At 57.9% G+C, this 20,577-nt stretch overlaps 1 protein-coding gene across 1 annotated transcript in view; it reads right to left on the bottom strand.

Annotated features, from left to right (window-relative positions):
* Positions 1–2,791, bottom strand: part of LOC147600343 (axonemal central pair apparatus protein HYDIN-like) — a 33,242-nt gene extending 30,451 nt beyond the window's left edge. The window contains exon 1 of the mRNA XM_086751233.1: positions 2,719–2,791. Coding sequence (XP_086607359.1) covers positions 2,719–2,791 — 73 coding nt within the window. The remainder of the gene's footprint in view (positions 1–2,718) is intronic.
* Between the last annotated feature and the right edge of the window lie 17,786 nt (positions 2,792–20,577).

Genomic DNA, 20,577 nt, shown 5'->3' with positions numbered 1-20,577 from the left:
CACCTACCGCCCTTTGCCTCAACAGTGCAGCTGCTTTGAGCTTTAGGAAGACGCACTGTGAGAACACAGGATCAACAGACGTTTCCCCGAGATTAACGCTGCAGTGACATTGTAAGATAAATAACTACAGCTAGACAGAAAGCAAAATGAATATGCAATGGAAATGGATTCCTTCGTGTACAAGAAACACTCACTGTGTCTTTTAATAGATTCACCTCAATAACCCGGTTTTGCCCACCCAAGGGATGCCCATCCTCAGGAGAAGGTTATTTCCCCCTCCAGTCTCTCTTCTGGAGCGCGCGCCAAGGGAAGCTACTTTATCGCTGCTGGCTCCCCAACAAGGGTGGCCAGGTTTGCACAAAGGCTCAAGGGCAGAGGAAGCCAGGACTGCTCAAATCCCACCGCAGCAGCCACGTGGCTGGGCGATACTGCTGAGAGCATGAAGAACAGCTCTGCAAAACCGGTTGATCAAAAGCACCAAAGTCTTCTTTCCCAAGAGTTAGGTAGCGCTTCTCAACAGCCCCTGAAGGACTGAAGCACTCACTTCTGTTTCTGGAAGACGACAACCAAAGCAAAACCTGTCAGCAGAGCTCTGCCTGCTCCCCCAGAGAGACCACAGCCACTGAGCCTCCTGAAACCACCCAAACATCAGCACCAGATGCAGTTTTGTCTCAAAGGCCAGGGATCCACACAACCCCAGGAAGGCAGACAAGAGAAGTGGCCTCAGCGACCACGTAGGATCCCACCAACCCTCTTCTCTTGTCTCTGCATCCCGTGCGGAGCCCATCACTAGCCTCAGAGGCACCCACTGCTCTGCCGTCAGCCAAGGGCTACCCAGCCAACACCTTCATACCCAGCTGGCAGCTGGCAGGTTTTCATTGACATTAATGTACAACTTCTCCTGGGATTCATGCTGACACAGGGGAGCTCGCTTGAAAAGGAGACCTGATGGCTCTGCTCCGGAGGTGAATCTGCAAGGCTGCTAACTGGCAAAGCTCATTTATCAAAGCTTGCCAACGAGCCGCGCAGGACGTTGCACCCGAGAAACTCTTACAGAGGAATGGTGCTAGGCTGTCTGGATGGAGCCAGGCGTTGCATTCCCCAGGGGGACCCAGCGCAGACCACCATGCCCTGCCAGGCCAACGGCCCACTCCACAGCAGCACGATTTCCCTTTTGTTATCACCTTTTATTCCAGTTCCTCTGTGCTTTCTCCCTGCGGCACTGTCACCCTGCAATTCAGTGCAAAAGCTCCAGCACAGCTGAGAGAATGACCAGGAGCCTGGTGTTAAACCTTCCTGCTCGCTCTTTAAACAAACGCCGACTCTCAGCTGACACTGAGGTGGACCAAGCTCCCTTCCAAGAGGCTGCTGGAGATCCACAGCTCCACATGCTGTCATGTACAGCTATGGCTCCTGCCTTAAGGCCTTACACTACGACTGTCTCTTCTCCCAGCATTTCCCTCTGCTCTCCTGCCTTCCCAACTTGCACCAGCTCTGCCTTTTTATTCACTCTTGGCCGGGCATCTGGCCCACATTTCATTTTGGTTCACAATGCATCAGAGCTCCCACGCAGCTGGCGACTTTGGAAGGGAAGAGCAGAACCCAAAGGACTATGAGTGGATCCCCAGGGCAGCAGCCAGCAGCCAGACGCGCGGTCAGAGCTGACTGTGCATGGCTGAATCCAGAGCAGCAGGTGAGCGAAGCCGTACCACTCCTGAGGGACTCCTGTCAAGAGCCCATTCCAAGTTCCTGGAAATCACAGGAAGACTCCTGTGGGGATCAGATTGTCTGAGAAATCTGCACCCTCCTGGAGCAGTCCAGCCTTGCTGTTTTCCCTAGGTGTATGCAGGAACCGCTCCCCAGAAAATCACCCACGGGTTTAAAACGCAAGGGGAGTCGTGGTGAGTCAGCTTTGCAGTCCCTTCCAGCTGGGCCAGCTGTTGCACTTCTCATCATAAGCCTTCACCGCATTTTATAGACAGAGCAAGGACAAATAATCTCACCCCTCATTGACAGGCTGAGCCAGAACATGCAAAAGGCCATGTGGAAGATGAGGAGGGCAACAGCAGCAGCCGCGAGGCAGGCAGCCTCTGTCCCCTCCACATTTAACCCACAGCCTGGATGCAGTCACAAGGGCATCCCATGGGAAGAAAGGAAGAAGTTTTGGCAGTTTGTCTTTTGGGGAGCAAAGCTTGCTCCCTGTCCAGCTCTGCGGGGGAAGAAGGGGCTCCAGCTCCCAGGCCCTGACACGGAAAGCGCTGCCGCCCCCAGGTGCCTCTCAGGCAGCAGCAGAGCCCCCACTCTGCTCCACAGGCCACCTCACCCCTCAAATCCTCCCCCAGAAAAGCAGCTTGGTCGCAGGGGAAGGGATCCCACAGGAGGGGAGCACAACCTGCTCCCAGGAGAGCTTTGTCAGGCCCGAGGTGGCCCTGGCCCAGGCGCAGCCCTGCCTCTCTCCCCCCTCTCACACAAGGGGTGCCCCCACACCGCTGCGTGGGACAGGGGGTGTCAGCCCTCCGCGAGCTCCCCCACAGCCCTGGGTCTCTGCCCAGCCGCGCTCCCCAGCCCCTCCTCCCGACCCTCAGCAGCCTGGGCTCAGCGGCACCGACGGCTGCCCTCCCTCTTTCAGAGGGGACAAGACGCAGCCACGTCAGCACGGGGGTGCTCACCAGCATCCCTCACCTTTCCCACGCCGCGGGGACACCGAGGCACACTCACCCGCTTGATCCCAGCTCTCAGCCAGACTGTTGCCCTCGTTCCCGTAGCAACAAGGGCATCCCAACACCGCCATGGCGACAGCAGGGACACAGAGGGGAGGAGGCGGCTTCGGAACACCATGGCGGACACGGAGGCAGAAGGGACGGGGACGCTAGCGCCCACCCACTCCCGCAGGAGCAGCGCACGCCATCAGCAGGGATCTCTGACCCGCTCCTTGCTGCCCCAGTGCCACAGAAACCAACTGCACCTCCCTCCTTTGCTGGGGCACGCACACCAGGGCGCCTGGCTAGCAGGGCCTCATCTCACAGCAGCAACAGCAGCTCAGGGAAAGCACACAATGGCCACTGCAGGCATCTCTGACATTGCCGCCAGCACAGCCTCCCCGCTCCAGCACAGCCACATCCCTCGGGGTGTTACCCTGAAACACAGCAGCGGCCAGAGAAACTCATGGCAGCACCCAAAGGCTTCCTCCCAGCTCTATCACCTGTGCCAGGGCTCAGACCAAGCCAGCTAGCCTGCAGGACTGACCGTGAGCAGAGCCACACACCACCTGCAAACACCCACTCTGGCCCAATATGCCAAAAGCCAAGTCCCACACAGCCCACAGAGGTGCCAGCGCTGCCCTCAGAAGGGGCCAGCTGCTCTTCTCTCCGGCACGCTTGGTGATAACTTGGACCCTGCTTCAGCCCGCTGCCCTGCTCTGCTGGCACCTCGCACCTCCCAGCCTGCCCGTGGCAGGGCTCTGGGCACAGGCTGACACCCACGCGCACAGCCCAGCACAGCCGGCCCTGTCGCTCTCACGAAGCACCCCGAGAAGCACAGCCTGACACACACAGCTCTCCACTCTCTCCTGAACCCAGGCTCCCCCTGACTCCCTCACCCAGGAGCTCCACACGGCCTCCGCGCTCCATCGCTCTGCGCACCGGGGCTCCCTTCAAACGGATGCGTTTCACCCGAGTGCCCCTGCCCAGGGCTCTTGGGCAGGCTCTGGCACGGGGCTCAAGGGAGGTCAGTGCCTGCTGACTGTGGCTCAGATCCCTCATCTTCATCTCACGGCCAGAGATGCTTCTGCAGCTAAGGAAACAGAACTGCTTGGCTGGCCGTCACGAGCACAGCGGGAAACTCCAGTTGCATAAGATGGCAAACCAGAGCACTTCCAAACCAGGTCTCTGCAGATTAACTTCTGCTTCACAGGGAGCATCGCCGCTATTTCAGTAAGACTCCATCTATAGGATAGCAGAAGCGGGGCGGTAGGGAGGCGGGACAAAAATTGGGAAAGCCAAACAGGGGCGAGAGGGGGCGGGCTAGGGAGGTCACGGGGTTCCGGGGCAGTCGGGTGTCTAGGTGGCGTGTGGTACATAAGGCTGTGTGACGCAGCAATAAATCAGCATTTGGAGCTAGATGCAATGTGTCCGTCTCTGCGTGTCCCTGTCCTGGGAGGGCAGATGAGACGGGTCTGAGCCCTAGTATTCGGGACCTCCTGAGGAGAGTAGCCCACAGAAGAACGCTACAAGTGGTGACCCCGACGTGATAAAGGCCCGGCTGGGTGAAGGGGTCTTTGAGGTAGCTGTGTGCCACAAGAGAAGAAGGACGGTTCCAGAGGAAGAAAGGAAGGGTTCTCGAAGTGGGTAGCGCGTGCTCTTCGGGAACGCGTGTGGCACCCGGGATAACCATGGCATCCATGGAGGCGGTGGTGAGCACGTTAAAGACATTAGCATCTCGTGCAGGCACGGAGGTGCATGGGAAACAGACGCGCGCGCTACTCCAGTGGATGATGCGGCGTGGTCTGGCTTCGAGTCCAGGGGGTGCCTGGACCGGAGCGTATTAGAAAAGGCGGGGGAGGAGTTGTTTCAATCGGCTTGTGCGGGAAACAAGGAGGCTGCAGGGCTAATCTCGGCATGGGGAGCTGTGCGAGATACCTTTAAGGCGCCAAGAGAGCACCGCGACACGCTAGCTGCCGCGGTCGTGGACCTCGCTGACCCGGGGGAAGGGACGGGAACACCCGCGGAAGGAAAGGAGAGCAAGAAGGGTGAGTCGGAGGACAAGTCGGGGAAAGGGGGGGTGGTCGAGGAAAACCCCGGAGAGCAGGAGACACTGTTAGCGCCGGCTGAAAAGGAAAAACACGCTCAGTATAGGGGTTCAACAAAAATAACTCTGTCGGGGGAATAGCAGGATTCCCAGGGTGGACGCACCCCGTCGCGGAGGGAAGGGGGATGGGGGGAGGCCCATTCCCCACTCCGTTCCCCACGCCGCCATTCTCCTCTTGGAGTCAGAGTCAGAAGGAGGGAACAAATCAGCCGTTAGACGCCTCGGCGCCACCGGCGTATTTGGGCCGGGGGGGGGAACAGGCGGATAAAAAGGGGGAACAACAGAGCGAAAAGCGGGTGGGGGACAGGACTTGGTGAGGAAAATGATAGATCTTATGGGGCAACCGAGCGAGATGGTGGAAAAGGCTGAACAGGCAGCCCAGAGTGTCCAGCAAGCGGCTCAGAGAGCAGAAGCAGCAGAGGGGGTAAAGTTGGGGGAATTAGGGGATCTTGCAGAAAATTGGCGTTTGCGAGCGCGGGAATGCATTTTGGCGGGCTGCAGACTGGAAGCGGGGGGAGGGGACCTTCCCTTGTTATACCCGATTACCATGGGCCCGGGGGGGCCGGTGTGGAATCCTATAGATTATAAAATTCTGGTTCAGCTGCAAAAAGAGATAAAGGAGGGGGGCATACAAGGGGGGCCGGCTCAACTGCTCCTAGATAGGGTATTCCAAAACTGTCCGAGTGCTTTTGACTGCAGACAGATGGCCAGAGCAATATTCTCCCCGGCACAATGTATGCTTTGGGAAAACGCCTTCCAAGCAGCTTGTGAGGGCGCTTTCTTAGAGGCACAGCATAATCCTGCGCACCCCGCGTGTGGGGCCACGAAGGAGCAGCTAGCGGGGAGGGGGGCCTTCACAGACCCGCAGGTCCTGTGCCATCTGCCGGTGGGTACTTTGATGGCGATGGCGACTGCCGCTCGCAAGGCTTTTGACAAAATGGGAGCGCTTATAAGTAGTTGCCCTGCGTATACCCTGATGAAACAAAAACCGACGGAAAGTTTTGGGGCTTTCGTTGATCGGCTGTCTGCGGCTATAGAGGCGAGTAATTTAGATGATGGGGCAAAAACACAGTGCTAAAAGATCCCGTAGGAACAAACTGCATGCAGAGTTTTAAACAGGCACCGGCTCGTCTCCCATGGGAGGCAAGTCTCGGGGAACTGTTACAAGCTGGGGTAGATTTCGAAAAGCTACAAGAGGCAGCGCCGTTGGCGGCAGCCATCTCTGCAGCCTCTCAGCAGGGGGAGGAGGACCAAAGTGCTTTGGGTGTGGGGGAGAAGGACACCTGCAAAGAGAACGCCCCAACAAGGAAAGGTCGGGGTGCGATCGCCTGCCCGCTGCGGGGTCTGCGGGGGGCAGGCCCATCTGGCCCGGAGCTGCAAACAACGAAAGCAGGCCTCGGCGGTGGGGAAAGGTGCAGAGGGAAGGAATATCGTGGCAGGAAACGGGAGCCGCAGCCAACCGCGGGCCCAGGTGGCTGCGACAAGATCACGGGCCCAGAACCGAGACCAAGCTACGACTCTGACGGCACCGCTCATTCCCTGGAGGGGACCCTGGCCGGGGCCCAACCAAGAGGAAAACTAACATGTGCCCCTATCACGGTCGCGCCCGGTGAAATTCGACTCGCGCGAATAACCTCTCCCATGGAGCCTGGATCAGTGGTATATGGGGCGGGAGCACACGCTTGGGGGGTGGACATCCCTCCTCAAATAACGAATGGACACACGGTGGTAGTAGAATCAGTAGGGCTAGAAGGGGAAATACCGGGAGAGTGCCCGTTAGTAGGCCTAGCCATGCAGGTGAAAGGCGCCCGACCCATGGTATTCCTACAGCTGACGTGCTCAGCGGGGCCTTGTAAGGATCCAACAACACGCGTTGCAGCAATGATCGACACGGGTGCGGACATCACCACGGTACCGGCCAGTGTTTGGCCAAAACACTGGCCCCTGAGCACAGCACGACAGCTGGGAGGGTAGGCGGGATGGCGATTGCTAGGCAATCAGAGGTAATGATTACAATTCAGATAGAAGGAGAAAAGGGACAGGGCCGATGTCGGCCGTACGTCCTCCCGAGTTTGTCCATTTCGTTGGTGGGAAGGGATGTCCTCTCACAAATGCAAACACAAATTGTCACTGGGGAACATTTTTGTTAGGGGCCACTGGAGTGAGTTGCCAGCGGATGAAATGGGTTTCCGATAAGCCGGTCTGCGTGGACCAGTGGCCCCTCACAAAAGAGAAGCTGGCAGCTTTGCACGAATTAGTGGACAGAGAAGTAAAAGCAGGACATTTAGTCCCTACCACGAGTCCATGGAACTGCCCGGTGTTCCTTATAAAGAAAAAGTCAGGTCAGTGGCGATTTTTGCATGACCTGAGAGCGGTAGCGCTGTGTTAGAAGCCATGGGCCCTTTACAACCTGGTCTTCCCTGGCCTTCCCTGTTACCGGATAATTGGCACACCCTAGTAATCGATCTAAAAGATTGTTTTTCCAGTATTCCGTTGCACCCAGATGACGCTCCAGGATTTGCGATGAGCATCCCCACTACCAATAATGCGGCACCCGCAAAAAGGTATCACTGGGTGGTGCTCCCACAAGGGATGACAAATTCACCCACCTTATGCCAGTTATGCATTGCTGCGATACTAGAGCCGCTCCGCCAGAAACATCCAGAGTGGGCTGTGTATCATTACATGGATGACATCCTGACAGCAGCCGACCCTTGGCCTAGCACTCTGCGTGCTGAGGTTGTAGGGACCTTGGAGTCAGCAGGACTCCAAGTAGCCCCCGGAAAAAGACAAGAGGGATGTCCCACGAACTACTTGGGGGCCCGCATTCAACAACGCTTTATCTCTCCGCAAAAGATAGTAATAGAAGACCCTAAAGTGCATACCTTAAATGACATGCAAAAACTGGTGGGGGCAATCCAATGGCTGCGGCAATTCGCCCTCTTTTCACCCGAAGAGATGAAGCCGTTCACAGACGAACTGGCAGGGACTCAAGATCTTGCAGCCCCGCATAGCTCGGCATAAAAACCTGCTGTCCACCTTGTTCCGCTGACTACAGGAAGGCGGACTACGGCGGTGGGACCCGCAAAAGGAGATGGGACGCCACATCATTCTGCAAAAAGAGGGAGCAATCGTACTCATATTTCAGGGTTTGCCGGAAGCACCCCTGATGTATGGGTATGTGGGAATTCCAAGAGTGGCGTTACCCCAGTGGTCAGCAGTACTGGCCGGAGCCATCTCCTGGGGCTGGAAAAAGATCCCACAATTATGCGGGGAGGAACCTCAGAAAATCCAGGTAGAAATGGAGGCAACATCCCTCCACCATGTTATACAACATAGTACGGCAGTGCAAGCCGCCTTAGCCGACTGTCCTGGCCTGCTAATCGGCTCTGCGCCCACAAAAGTAGGCACAATCCTGGCGGTGGTTCGTGTCTTACCAAAAATACTCATTGCAACTCGGCCGGTAAATGGGCCGACGGTATTTACAGACGCCGCAGGAAAAACAGCAAAGTATGGGGTCGTTTGGTTGCAGAGGAAGCAATGGCAACAACGTGTGGTACATTCACCTGAAACCCCCTCAGTACAGCAGCTGGAACTCGCGGCAGTGTGCGCAGCGCTCCAGCAGTTCGCTGCCTGCCCGGTCAATACAGTGACAGATAGCCAATACTGCTTTTGCATGGCACAACTGTGTAAAGACTGCTGTGGGGCTCGCACCCCCACGGCGCTACGACTGTATCAGGCGCTGAGTGAACGTGCATGCCCCGTGTTTATCATGCACTGCAATAGTCACACCTCCTTACCTGGGTTTATAACAAAAGGAAACCGCAGAGCCCACAAAGCCTGCGCCATGGCCGTGGGAATCTCGTCCTTAGATCTCGCACTCGCCTCGCATGCTCAATTCCACCAGAGCGCAATTGCATTGCAAAATTTGTTCCATATTCCTTTAGCGCAAGCACGGCACATCATTCAAGAATGCGAGGCCTGCACGTCACTCCCCACTTTCCCTTCAGGAGTAAATCCCGTGGCTTAAAACCGGGAGATCTCTGGCAAGGAGATGTCACGGAATACCCCATATTTGGTCGCTTTCGTTACCTTCATGTAGTGGTAGATACCTGCAGTGGAGCCATTTGGGCAACGGCCGAAACAGGGCAAACGGCAAGACGTTGGAGAAGGAGTTGCAGAAGGTCCAGAGGAGGGCCACAAAGATGATAAAAGGGCTGGAGCACCTCTCTTATGAGGACAGGCTGAGAGAGTTGGGGCTGTTCAGCCTGGAGAAGAGGAGGCTCCGGGGAGACCTGAGAGCGGTCTTCCAGTACCTCAAGGGGGCCTACAAGAAAGATGGGGAAAGGCTGTTCAGTAGGGCCTGTTGCGATAGGACAAGGAGTAATGGTTTTACAATAGAGGGGGGTAGATTTAGATTAGAAATTAGGAAAAAATTTTTTACAATGCGAGTTATAGAACACTGGAACAGGTTGCCCAGAGAGGTGGTGATGCCCCATCCCTGGAAACGTTCAAGGCCAGGCTGGATGAGACTCTGAGCAGCCTGATCTAGTCGGGGATGTCCCTGCTCCTTGCAGGGGGGTTGGACTAGAAGACCTTTGAAGGTCCCTTCCAACCCTAACCATTCTATGATTCTATGATTCTATGACATTGTGTTTGAGGCCTCCGCGCGGCATTCGCGGTACTGGGAGTTCCAGTAGAAGTAAAAACCGATAACGGCCCCAGCTACCGCAGTCAGACCTTTGCTGCATTTTTGGCCAGGTGGGGGATACGACACTCTTTCGGTATCCCAGGTAATAGCCAGGGACAAGCAACAGTAGCAAGAGCCCATCGAACACTCAAACAGCGTCTACAATGCCTTAAAGAGGGGGGAGGACTAGAGAGGGAGGAGGGGTGTCCTCACGCAATGCTACATAGAGCACTGTCCTCGTTAAATCATCTGGAGGGACGCATTAAAGACCACTTTGGTGGCCCACAGCACCCTATAGGGATAGTGCAGGTAAGAGACCCCCTCTCAGGAATGTGGGACAAGAAGCCGGTGCCTTTGCTGGTAATGGGACGCGCTTATGGTTGCGTACAAACAGCATCAGGACCGAAACAGTATCCGGCCAGATGCATCCGGCCAGCTCTTGTGAATGCAACACCCAGCGACTAAGAAAACCTGTGAACGCATTTGTAAAAGCCCTAATAATGAAAGCCAAGAGTGTGTTTTGTCTTGACAGGTGAGCAGCCAACGCCTTCTGCTGGGACTGCCAGCAATCATGATCGTCCCAACAACAGCGACAAATTTCTGGGAGGAGTTTGCATCGTACACTCATGAGCATTAGGTTTGCCTGGCGCTGAAAAGCGTGGGAGCACCTTTCACCACTTGTGCCATCGGGGTACGCTTTAGCAACATCTCAGACCGACTAGGCAACGCAAGTCAATGGCTTACTTCACCACAGATACAAGTACGGAATATCAGAATGTCGGAGAGTGGAAATATGTCTGACCGGTACAGCAAAGACAAAAATGTCAAATGGTTCGCTAGCGTTTGGAAGATGAAAAACGAAAACTGCAATCATAACGACATATGTATATTCAAAGACTCGGATCGCTGGATTCAGAGGACTAAAGGCTGGATCGATAGGAGTGGATGGACTGATTATAGACAATTCAGTGGATTCGCTACGGCTGCCTTAATCCTCAGTGGGAAAGAGGTGCCAACAGGAGAAAACATCAGATGGCAGACCCTAGGGACGATGCGCCCAAAAGGTTCCACGGTATCAGATTGTCTCCACACAGGACACATCTCACTCCACAGCAAATGCTTTGGCATGACACTTACCCTGGCCTGCAAAGGAGAGCTCAGATGCAATGACCAATCCTGTACTCCCTGGGGGTTACAGCACACGAACCTCTGCTCTGCTGACACGCAAGGATTTGTTAATCTACCAGGGAACTGCACAGCCATGCTGGGACAAGGGGCACTGCCAGCACCCTGAAAAACCACCCTCTCTCCCGTTCTGAACTGTCTCTTGGCTTCTGCAGCATCAACTCGACGCGCACAGCACAGCCTGCACGACGCACACATCCTGACCAGCTGCCTTCACCAGCCAGGACCCTGAGAGCTCAGGCATCAGCCCCGTTGTCTGAAATGGTCCTGTGAACCTCCACCCAAGCCAAGCTGGATCAGCCTCCAGCTTCAGAACCTTCCCAGTGAAACAGTTCTGCCTGTTCATGCCCAGCTCTCACAAAGGCCTTTCAGCCTCTGGAAGAACAGAACCACGCATTGCATCCAAAGGTGCCAGACTGACGACAGGGAACCCACCGGAAGCAGAGGCAGGAATACCACCCCCCAGCCCCACCTTGGCTGCCTCCAGCCTCGCACCCAGTTCTCCAGCACACACACACTACTGGCTGCCAGGACAGGAAAAATCTTGGATGTACGGGATTACTGCTGTACTGCTACAGCACTGGCTGTAAGCCCCAGGTGTTACAGAGCACACTTTGGCTTCACCGAGTCCTTTCCCACCCTTCAGTCGGGGGGCAAGGCTGGACAACCTGGTACGAGCAATCTGCACCCTCCTGGAGCAGTCCAGCCTTGCTGTTTTCCCTAGGTGTACGCAGGAACCGCTCCCCAGAAAACCACCCACGGGTTTAAAACGCAAGGGGAGTCGCGGTGAGTCAGCTTTGCAGTCCCTTCCAGCTGGGCCAGCTGTTGCACTTCTCATCATAAGCCTTCACCGCATTTTATAGACAGAGCAAGCACAAATAATCTCACCCCTCATTGACAGGCTGAGCCAGAACATGCAAAAGGCCACGTGCAAGATGAGGAGGGCAACAGCAGCAGCCGCGAGGCAGGCAGCCTCTGTCCCCTCCACGTTTAACCCACAGCCTGGATGCAGTCACAAGGGCATCCCATGGGAAGAAAGGAAGAAGTTTTGGCAGTTTGTCTTTTGGGGAGCAAAGCTTGCTCCCTGTCCAGCTCTGCGGGGGAAGAAGGGGCTCCAGCTCCCAGGCCCTGACACGGAAAGCGCTGCCGCCCCCAGGTGCCTCTCAGGCAGCAGCAGAGCCCCCACTCTGCTCCACAGGCCACCTCACCCCTCAAATCCTCCCCCAGAAAAGCAGCTTGGTCGCAGGGGAAGGGATCCCACAGGATGGGGAGCACAACCTGCTCCCAGGAGAGCTTTGTCAGGCCCGAGGTGGCCCTGGCCCAGGCGCAGCCCTGCCTCTCTCCCCCCTCTCACACAAGGGGTGCCCCCACACCGCTGCGTGGGACAGGGGGTGTCAGCCCTCCGCGAGCTCCCCCACAGCCCTGGGTCTCTGCCCAGCCGCGCTCCCCAGCCCCTCCTCCCGACCCTCAGCAGCCTGGGCTCAGCGGCACCGACGGCTGCCCTCCCTCTTTCAGAGGGGACAAGACGCAGCCACGTCAGCACGGGGGTGCTCACCAGCATCCCTCACCTTTCCCACGCCGCGGGGACACTGAGGCACACTCACCCGCTTGATCCCAGCTCTCAGCCAGACTGTTGCCCTCGTTCCCATAGCAACAAGGGCATCCCAACACTGCCATGGCGACAGCAGGGACAGAGAGGGGAGGAGGCGGCTTCGGAACACCATGGCGGACACGGAGGCAGAGGGGACGGGGACACTCAGCGCCCACCCACTCCCGCAGGAGCAGCGCACGCCATCAGCAGGGATCTCTGACCCGCTCCTTGCTGCCCCAGCGCCACAGAAACCAGCCGCTCTTCCCTCCTTTGCTGGGGCAGGCACACCAGGGCGCCTGGCTAGCAGGGCCTCATCTCACAGCAGCAACAGCAGCTCAGGGAAAGCACACAATGGCCACTGCAGGCATCTCTGACATTGCCGCCAGCACAGCCTCCCCGCTCCAGCACAGCCACATCCCTCGGGGTGTTACCCTGAAACACAGCAGCGGCCAGAGAAACTCATGGCAGGACCCAAAGGCTTCCTCCCAGCTCTGTCACCTGTGCCAGGGCTCAGACCAAGCCAGCTAGCCTGCAGGACTGACCGTGAGCAGAGCCACACACCACCTGCAAACACCCACTCTGGCCCAATATGCCAAAAGCCAAGTCCCACACAGCCCACAGAGGTGCCAGCGCTGCCCTCAGAAGGGGCCAGCTGCTCTTCTCTCCGGCACGCTTGGTGATAACTTGGACCCTGCTTCAGCCCGCTGCCCTGCTCTGCTGGCACCTCGCACCTCCCAGCCTGCCCGTGGCAGGGCTCTGGGCACAGGCTGACACCCACGCGCACAGCCCAGCACAGCCGGCCCTGTCGCTCTCACGAAGCACCCCGAGAAGCACAGCCTGACACACACAGCTCTCCACTCTCTCCTGAACCCAGGCTCCCCCTGACTCCCTCACCCAGGAGCTCCACACGGCCTCCGCGCTCCATCGCTCTGCGCACCGGGGCTCCCTTCAAACGGATGCGTTTCACCCGAGTGCCCCTGCCCAGGGCTCTTGGGCAGGCTCTGGCACGGGGCTCAAGGGAGGTCAGTGCCTGCTGACTGTGGCTCAGATCCCTCATCTTCATCTCACGGCCAGAGATGCTTCTGCAGCTAAGGAAACAGAACTGCTTGGCTGGCCGTCACGAGCACAGCGGGAAACTCCAGTTGCATAAGATGGCAAACCAGAGCACTTCCAAACCAGGTCTCTGCAGATTAACTTCTGCTTCACAGGGAGCATCGCCGCTATTTCAGTAAGACTCCGTCCACGACACTGCAAACCCTGAGCCCTGGGCAAATCCCACGGGACGTCCAAGTGGCAAATACTTAAAAACAGCGCGTCGGCTATTCATCTTCCCCACGTTTCCTCTCAGAGAAAAAGGCCTTGCCTCAAGAACTGGCCCTGAGAAGCACCGCAGTCATTAACGCGCTTCCCCTGGGAGCGTGTGCACTGCGATCCTGAGCACGGCCTGAGCTCATCCTCCGCCCACCATCCTTTCAGCTCAGAGTCAGATGTTACCTGTGGGCAATCCGTTTTTCCTTCTCTTCCCTACGCTGCTGCAGAGATGAGCCAGACACAGGGAAACACAGGGCTCCCAGGTCGGGTCAGCAGGGCAAGATATGACCTGCAGTTCTTCCCAGCCACTGCTTTCCGTCCGTCAGCCTCAGAGCAGCAGACAAAGGACAGCGCCTTCAGCCCCGTTTCACCAGGCAGACATTGCCATCTGGATACCACGGCCTGGTTATTTCCCTGCATGTTCTCATCCAGATGAAGACCCCTCAAGACCTGACAGAGGTTGCAGCAGCTTGAGGCAGGTCAGTCTTTCTGGCCGTGAGCTACATTAGCAGCAGAGAGAAGCACCTTCACCTCTTCTCTTCAGGGCAGCAGTATTCCCCTGGGAACTCCTCCTGGCTCATGACATGGGGCAGGGTCACACAGCCAAAGGATCTGTAGGCACAAGGCAGGGCTTCACACAAGGGCAGTTGGGCCAGGACCTGGAGAATTCAGATGGCTCAACAGCACAAATCCAGGCCCAGAGGGGCCCTTCGGGGCCCACGAGCTTGGCAGAAGCGGCCGTTTCAGCCACAGGCACAGCTCTGTGTCCCCACAGACGCCGTGGCTGGCACTGCCCACACGCCAGCGCTCTCATTTCAAGGGACCCCACCTCCCTGGGGCTGAAGCAGCAGCAGCGGCCTCTGGCCTGGTCTGACGCCAACCGACGGCGCTGCAGACGGAAAGGCTGGGGACGGATGGGCACACTGTGCGCTGCAGAGCACTGCGCCCAGCTGTTCTTGCAGGAGCACAGGCCAGCGGGTGAATTTGGCCTCAGCGCGCAAGAAATCCTCTTTCTTCTGCCGGCCAGGCCGCTGCGCTGCACAGCTCGGCCTCCATCTGATTGGCGGCCCGGGCTGTCACTCTCTGCAGGCACAGTGCCCGCCCTGCCCTGGGGCGATGCTTCCTGGGATTGGCTCTTTGCTCACTGTCAATCACGTGACTTGGCCCCGCCTACTCAAATGGCACTGGCTGTCCTGGGCCCACTGGCGCCCCCCTGACTTCTGGGCGGGCGTTGCCAGGCAACGGGCAGGGCCTCCCGCGTTTAGGCCCTCAGGGTGGAATTTGGGCCCCCAGAAAAGGCCGGGGGTCAGAGCAGACGGGTTGGGACCCGAATAGTGAGGATTTTGGCCCTAAAAGTGGGGCGGTGGGCACTGACAGGATGGGCTGGTGCTACAAATGGCGCTTTGGGCCCTGAAAACGAGGGGAACCTCTTGGTTCCGACCCGAGCTGGCTTTGGTGCCCAATGGCTCCGCGCCGTGCACCACCCAGAGCCCTCAGCTGCTCCTCTGGGACACGCCTGCCAGCCCCGCCACCAGCTTTCCTGCCCTCCTTTTGACACCGCGGGTATGGGACAGCGAAATAAATTGCTGTGGGTAATGAAAGACACATTGTCCCTTAAAAATGAGACTTTCCAGATCACGACTCGGGGAGGCTGTGCCAGCCCAGAGCACACAGGAGGTGCCCACCTCTGTGCACGGGGACAAACTTGGCAGGATGCGAGTGCTTTTTCGTGCTGTGGGCTGTCTCAGGAGGGGGCAGGTTGCCTAACGCGCCTCTCCCCTTCCTCCCCTCCGGGTTCTTGTGCTCCAGTGGGGCAACGGGGGCTTTGCTGCAAGGACACCCCGGGTCAGCGTGACGCGCGGATCAAACTCTACAAGTCGGAGTGAGTTACAAAGCAGGCATGTTTATTCGGCGCCGGGTGCGTGGGGGATCGCTCCTCCAAAAGCACGCACACCGACAGCACATTTTATCCAAAATTTATCTGGTGCAGGTACACACATCCATAGGATTGCACAATACAGACATACATGTGCCTGAGCGAGGCGGGGCTATTAAAAAACCACTTGCGTTAGCATTTCAGAGCTGTCTCTGGTGGTCGTTCCCTTCTCCAGGGGTCTGATCTTCCTGGAGATGAGCTTCAGTCGTTCACCCACGCTCTCCTTTCACTGGGGCATTTCAGCAGTTTCCCACTTCTGACCGAATCTGAACTGACATTCTGTCCGTTGCTAGACATATCACTCCTTGACAAATACCAGTTTCTTGACAAATTCCAGTCCCTGACAAGCTGAAGTGAGTTTCAAGGCAAACAGGATTGCTAGGCATTGTCTAGCAGTCTCCTAAATCAAGCGATATTTCGCAGGCAGTCAGTCTCCCAAATCAAGCGATATTTCGCAAGCTGTCAGTGTCCTAAACCAAGCGATATTTCGCAGGCAGTCTCCCAAATCAAGCGATATTTCGCAGTCAGTCTCCTAAATCAAGCGATATTTCGCAGGCAGTCTCCCAAATCAAGCGATATTTCGCAGTCAGTCTCCCAAATCAAGCGCTATTTCGCAGGCAGTCAGTTCCCTGTGCCCGCCCCGGGCACCCTCCTGCGGCCAGAAGGAAGGACGGAGCCCTCGCTCTCCCCAGGGGGGCCGACCACGGCCCCTCCCTTCTGTCCCGGGGGCTCCCCAGCGCTGCCAGGCCCCGCGGGGCTGCAGGGCCCAGCGCAGGCCGAGGCGCCAGGGCCTCCTGGGGCTCAGGGCAGCTTCAGGCGTCTCTGGAGCGCAGGCGCAGCTGCCCCCGGGCTCCTGCAGATGCACTTGTTTGCCTATTTGAGGGGAGGGCCCGGGGCTCTCAGGGAGGGAGCGTGGCCGAGGATGCGGCTCTCGCCGCGGGGAGCCAGGGGGTACAAAACCCAAACGCCCGCTCAGGCTGGGAGGCCCACAGGAAAGGTGGGAACAGCCAGGAGAGCTGGGCCGCCTGCCGGGGCGGGGCGTGCCGGCGGCACCAATCACGGCTGGCGGGAGAGCAGCACGCGCACGATTGATAAGCTGCCTGACCCATCACTTGATGGGAGGGGCAAGGGGCACATCCCACGCAGCCAATCAGAGGACGCAGCGCCTCAGGTGAAGGGCGGGCACTGCAGCCCAGCAGCCTGACCCCCCCCGGGGGCCAATCAGAGGCAGCATCCACACAGGGAAGGGCAGGCCCAAACCAGGGCAGAGTGACAGCCAAGGATCCAATCAGAGCAAGACGAGGGCAGAGTGACAGACCTAGGCAACAATCAGAGACAGAAAAGAGAAGAGTGACAGCCGAGCGAACCAATGAGAGGCAGATGCGGGCAGAGTGACAGCCCAGCAGACCAATCAGAGCCAGCTAAGGGCAGAATGACAGCCCCGGGTACCAATCAGAGGCAGATGCGGGCAGAGTGACAGCCCAGGGCACCAATCAGAGCCGGCACCCCCGCAGGTGCAGGCCCCGGGCTGTGGCCGCCCGCTCCCCGACGGTGGCTGCGTGCCCCAGGCCGGCGCTGGCTCCTCAGATCCCCGCGGCCAGGGCGGCTCTGGGCGGAGCCTGGGCTGTGGCGGCGGCGCCAGGCCCGGCTGTGGGTGCTGCTGCGCGGTGCCCGGCCCGGGGAGGGCTGCTCGTGTTGGGGGGGCTGCCTGCTCTGGCCAGGGGGGCGCAGCTCGGGCTGCTGATGGCTCAGGCCCACGTTTGGGCACGCGCCACGGGCTCTCTCCTCGCCCGCAGCGTCCGAAACCAGGACAGCGAGTGTGTCCGTGGGTTCCAGAGGGGACAGCCAGGACAGCCGCTGCTCCTTGGGCTGGATGCTGGGACAGCGGGGTTTGCTGCAGCGGGGCTGGAGCAGAAGGTACCGGCTTCTGGTGGCTTCCCCAGGGTGACCCTGACTCACCAGTGCGCTCAGTCAGTGCAGCAGAGCTCAGAAGCGGTTTGGCTCTGAGCGCGTGTCGCGGCTGAGACTGCCTATTTACGTTTCAGCCGCTGCCTTGACTCATCCCGTCGCTCTGTGCGGCTGTGAAGTGACCTGAACGGCTTCCTGAAGGAAAGAGTGGCAGCAGCGGTCTCCGCAGCGTGAGGGGAAAGAATGAAGCAGCAGTTAGCAATTCCTAGAGTGCGATGAAGCTTAAAATGAATAACGACTGGCCTGGCCTGGTGGCCTGGCGCTGGAGTGAAGCAGTCCTTGGAAATCTACAGCTCTGAAGCTGAATTCCTGTCATTTCCTTTAGGCACCGCCTGCGCTTACAGCCCACTTGTAGATTTGTGTTGTCCCCCCGAAGGTGCAGGAGGTTTTGAGGACCCCACTACTGGGCCTTTTCACAGCAGAGATTAAACTGAAGCTGGGCTGAAGATGTTTGAAATGGCCCGGACACAGCGTTTGGTTTGTTGAGTTGTTAACGCGGGTGCAGCAGGCGGTATGAATGGATGCACAGACACCTCCTTGCTGCAGGGTGAGCACCTCAAGTCCCAGAGGGGTCGGTCCTACTCTCAGGGCTACAGAAGAATTTTCCTGCTGCAAGGCTCAAGTGGCATCTGCTGTGCAATGGTCTGTGGTTCCATGGGAGCGGACAGATTTTTAAGAGCTCTTTCTGGTTTCCTTACCCCAAGTCTGGGCATTAAGGTTCTGACCAAGCGTCTGCATGCGGACCCACGGGGTTTCCTCCTAGGCTGGGGGCAGAGGTGGAGGGTCAGATCTACTCGTGCGGCAGGGACTGATTTAAGCCCCTCCCCTCCTGTTGCAGGAACGGCCGCAGACAGAGGTGCTAGGAAACAAACATCCAACCTGTAATGAATTAAGAAAGAAGCAGAGGTCTGGGAGAGGGCTGGGGCTGAAGTGGGTGAGTGCAGGTGACGTGTTGTGGGGGATTCGTGCTCCTCTCATTCTCTGTCCAGGTTCCAGCAGCGGTCAGGGGGGTGTGGGGCACCTTTCCCCCCGGCAGCCCCCCGGGTTCTAGCTGGCTTGTTGGGCACGTTGTTGTCATCCATTGCTTTTTGCTTGCTGCTGCCCGCTTGTCTCAGCTAGCGGTGCTGTTTCCTATGTGCGACCAAATTCGCACCCTCGCTGGATGATATCCCTCACACTAGCCGTAGCCAGGAGCGCTGCAAGAGCTTGCGTGTACGCCGCTAAGCAGTTTGTACGCACGCAGTCTCGCACTAGCACTTCCTGTGCAGCTGCTGGGAAAGAGGACCCTGCTATTGCAGTTTGCACTCTGTCTGCGAAGTGGCCGAAAGTCTCATTTGAGCCTTGTCTTATATGGAGATAACTCGGTGTCCCTGAGAGCACAGGATTCATACGCTCAAAGGCTTGTCGCCCGAGCCCAGCTGCAGCAATCAGCACAGGAAGTGGCAACTCAACTTGATCTTGCGGAGCGAGCCAGGGTCCCGCGCCTAGCAACATATCTATGTGGGCCCCATAAATGGGATGGTCTGGCTCATCTCTCGCCTGCAATAGCAGCTTTTCCCCTTCCTCTCGCAGCATCTGCTCCCAGATGGGGACTTGAGCAGGAGTAAGGCAAGCACGAGCGCATTGTCGCCAATCAAATATTAATGGGCCGCCCATGGCGATGGTGTCCAACAGCAGTTGTGCAGAGGGTCCCATGATACGCCCTTCTGTCACAGCTTTCCGCAACTGCATTAAAAGCTTGTAATCAAGCGGATTCCAAGCACGGTTTCCCCCTGGTTGGATCAGCCCTGGATATGCCGTTCGCGCTGGCCCCTCCTCAGGCTGCAGCGTGCAATCAGCAAGCACGCACTCCCGTGCGGTGATCGTCCAGCGTTCTGCTGCTGCTCGCTTCCTCTCCTTATTCGGTGCCCCCTCTTTGCACACCAAGCGCTTCATTTCTTCTCGTAACTCCTCTACCTTTTCCTCAAGCCTTTTCTCTCTTCCCTCTTTCTCCTGTATTTCTTCCCTTGCTCGCTCTGGGAGCAGCGCCTTATCCTCTCGCCCTGCTATCGGTACCCCATATGGCGGGGGCACTGAAGAGGGGACTCGTCCCCTTGGCTCCGGAGCCGGTGCCCTCTGGAGGCGCCTCGGGAATCCGGACCAATCCCCCTTTTCCCAAACCCCAGTACGCCCCACCACCCTCTCTTCCCCACATCTGACACTCAGACGGCGCTGAAGGGCCAGAGGGGAGCGTGTAAATGGCTCTGTAAATGGCACTGTAAATGGCTCCAGTAACGGCTCTCCGGCCCCCCTCCCACCATCTTCTTCCCCGCCGCCATTTTCTTTTCCCTCCACGACTTTAGCTGGGACGCAAACCTTCTCACAATTTGTTCCCCCACCCTGTCCCTCCCCGCACCCTTGTCCGTTGCCCGCCTTCTCGCTCGGTCGTCCTGCAACCGAGTGGGTGCTGGGGAGCGGTGCCTGGCGCCCGGACCCACTAACCCCTTTGGGCACGGCTCCTGCTGGTCCTTTGTTAGAGGCTTGGGAAGGGACATTCCTGGGCGGTTCCAAGCCTCAGGCCGCAGCAAAGTACATGCCGCCTGCCACGCACCCCTGCAGTCTTTTGCTTTCTCCAGCATGGCCCGGAGGGAGCCTAATGCCGGCAGAAGACCGGAGAGAGCCTCTTTGTTCCCAACACAGGCTCTCTGGAATAGTTCCTCTGCTGTTTGTTCGAGGGCCCCCTTACTCACACAGTGAGAAGGAGCGGCCGCTATACCTGTCCGCACCATCCAACGGAAGAGCGGGTCCAGGTCCTTCTTATGCACAGGGCTCTCCACCTGCTGCCCCACGCCTTTCAGCATACTCACCACTTGCTCCATCAAAGCCATATCGAGCAGCTGAAACAGAGACGCCTTACTGCGCGCCTCCCTCACCAATGCAGGCCTGCCTTATCACGTCGGGGTCACCAATTGTCACCTCTCCATCGGCAGCACGGCTTAGGCGCCTGTCCGTCTGCGCAACTCCCTACGCAGGTACACAAGAGACGGACACATGGTGTCTAGCTCTGAATGCCAATTTACTGCTGCGTCACAAAGCCTTATATACCCCCCG

This window comes from Chlamydotis macqueenii, chromosome 6 (genome assembly GCF_036417535.1).
Source record: "Chlamydotis macqueenii isolate bChlMac1 chromosome 6, bChlMac1.mat, whole genome shotgun sequence".
NCBI classification, from domain to species: Eukaryota; Metazoa; Chordata; class Aves; order Otidiformes; family Otididae; genus Chlamydotis; species Chlamydotis macqueenii.
The sequence above is the reverse complement of the archived record's forward strand: the minus strand, read 5'-3'. Positions and strand labels throughout refer to the sequence as shown.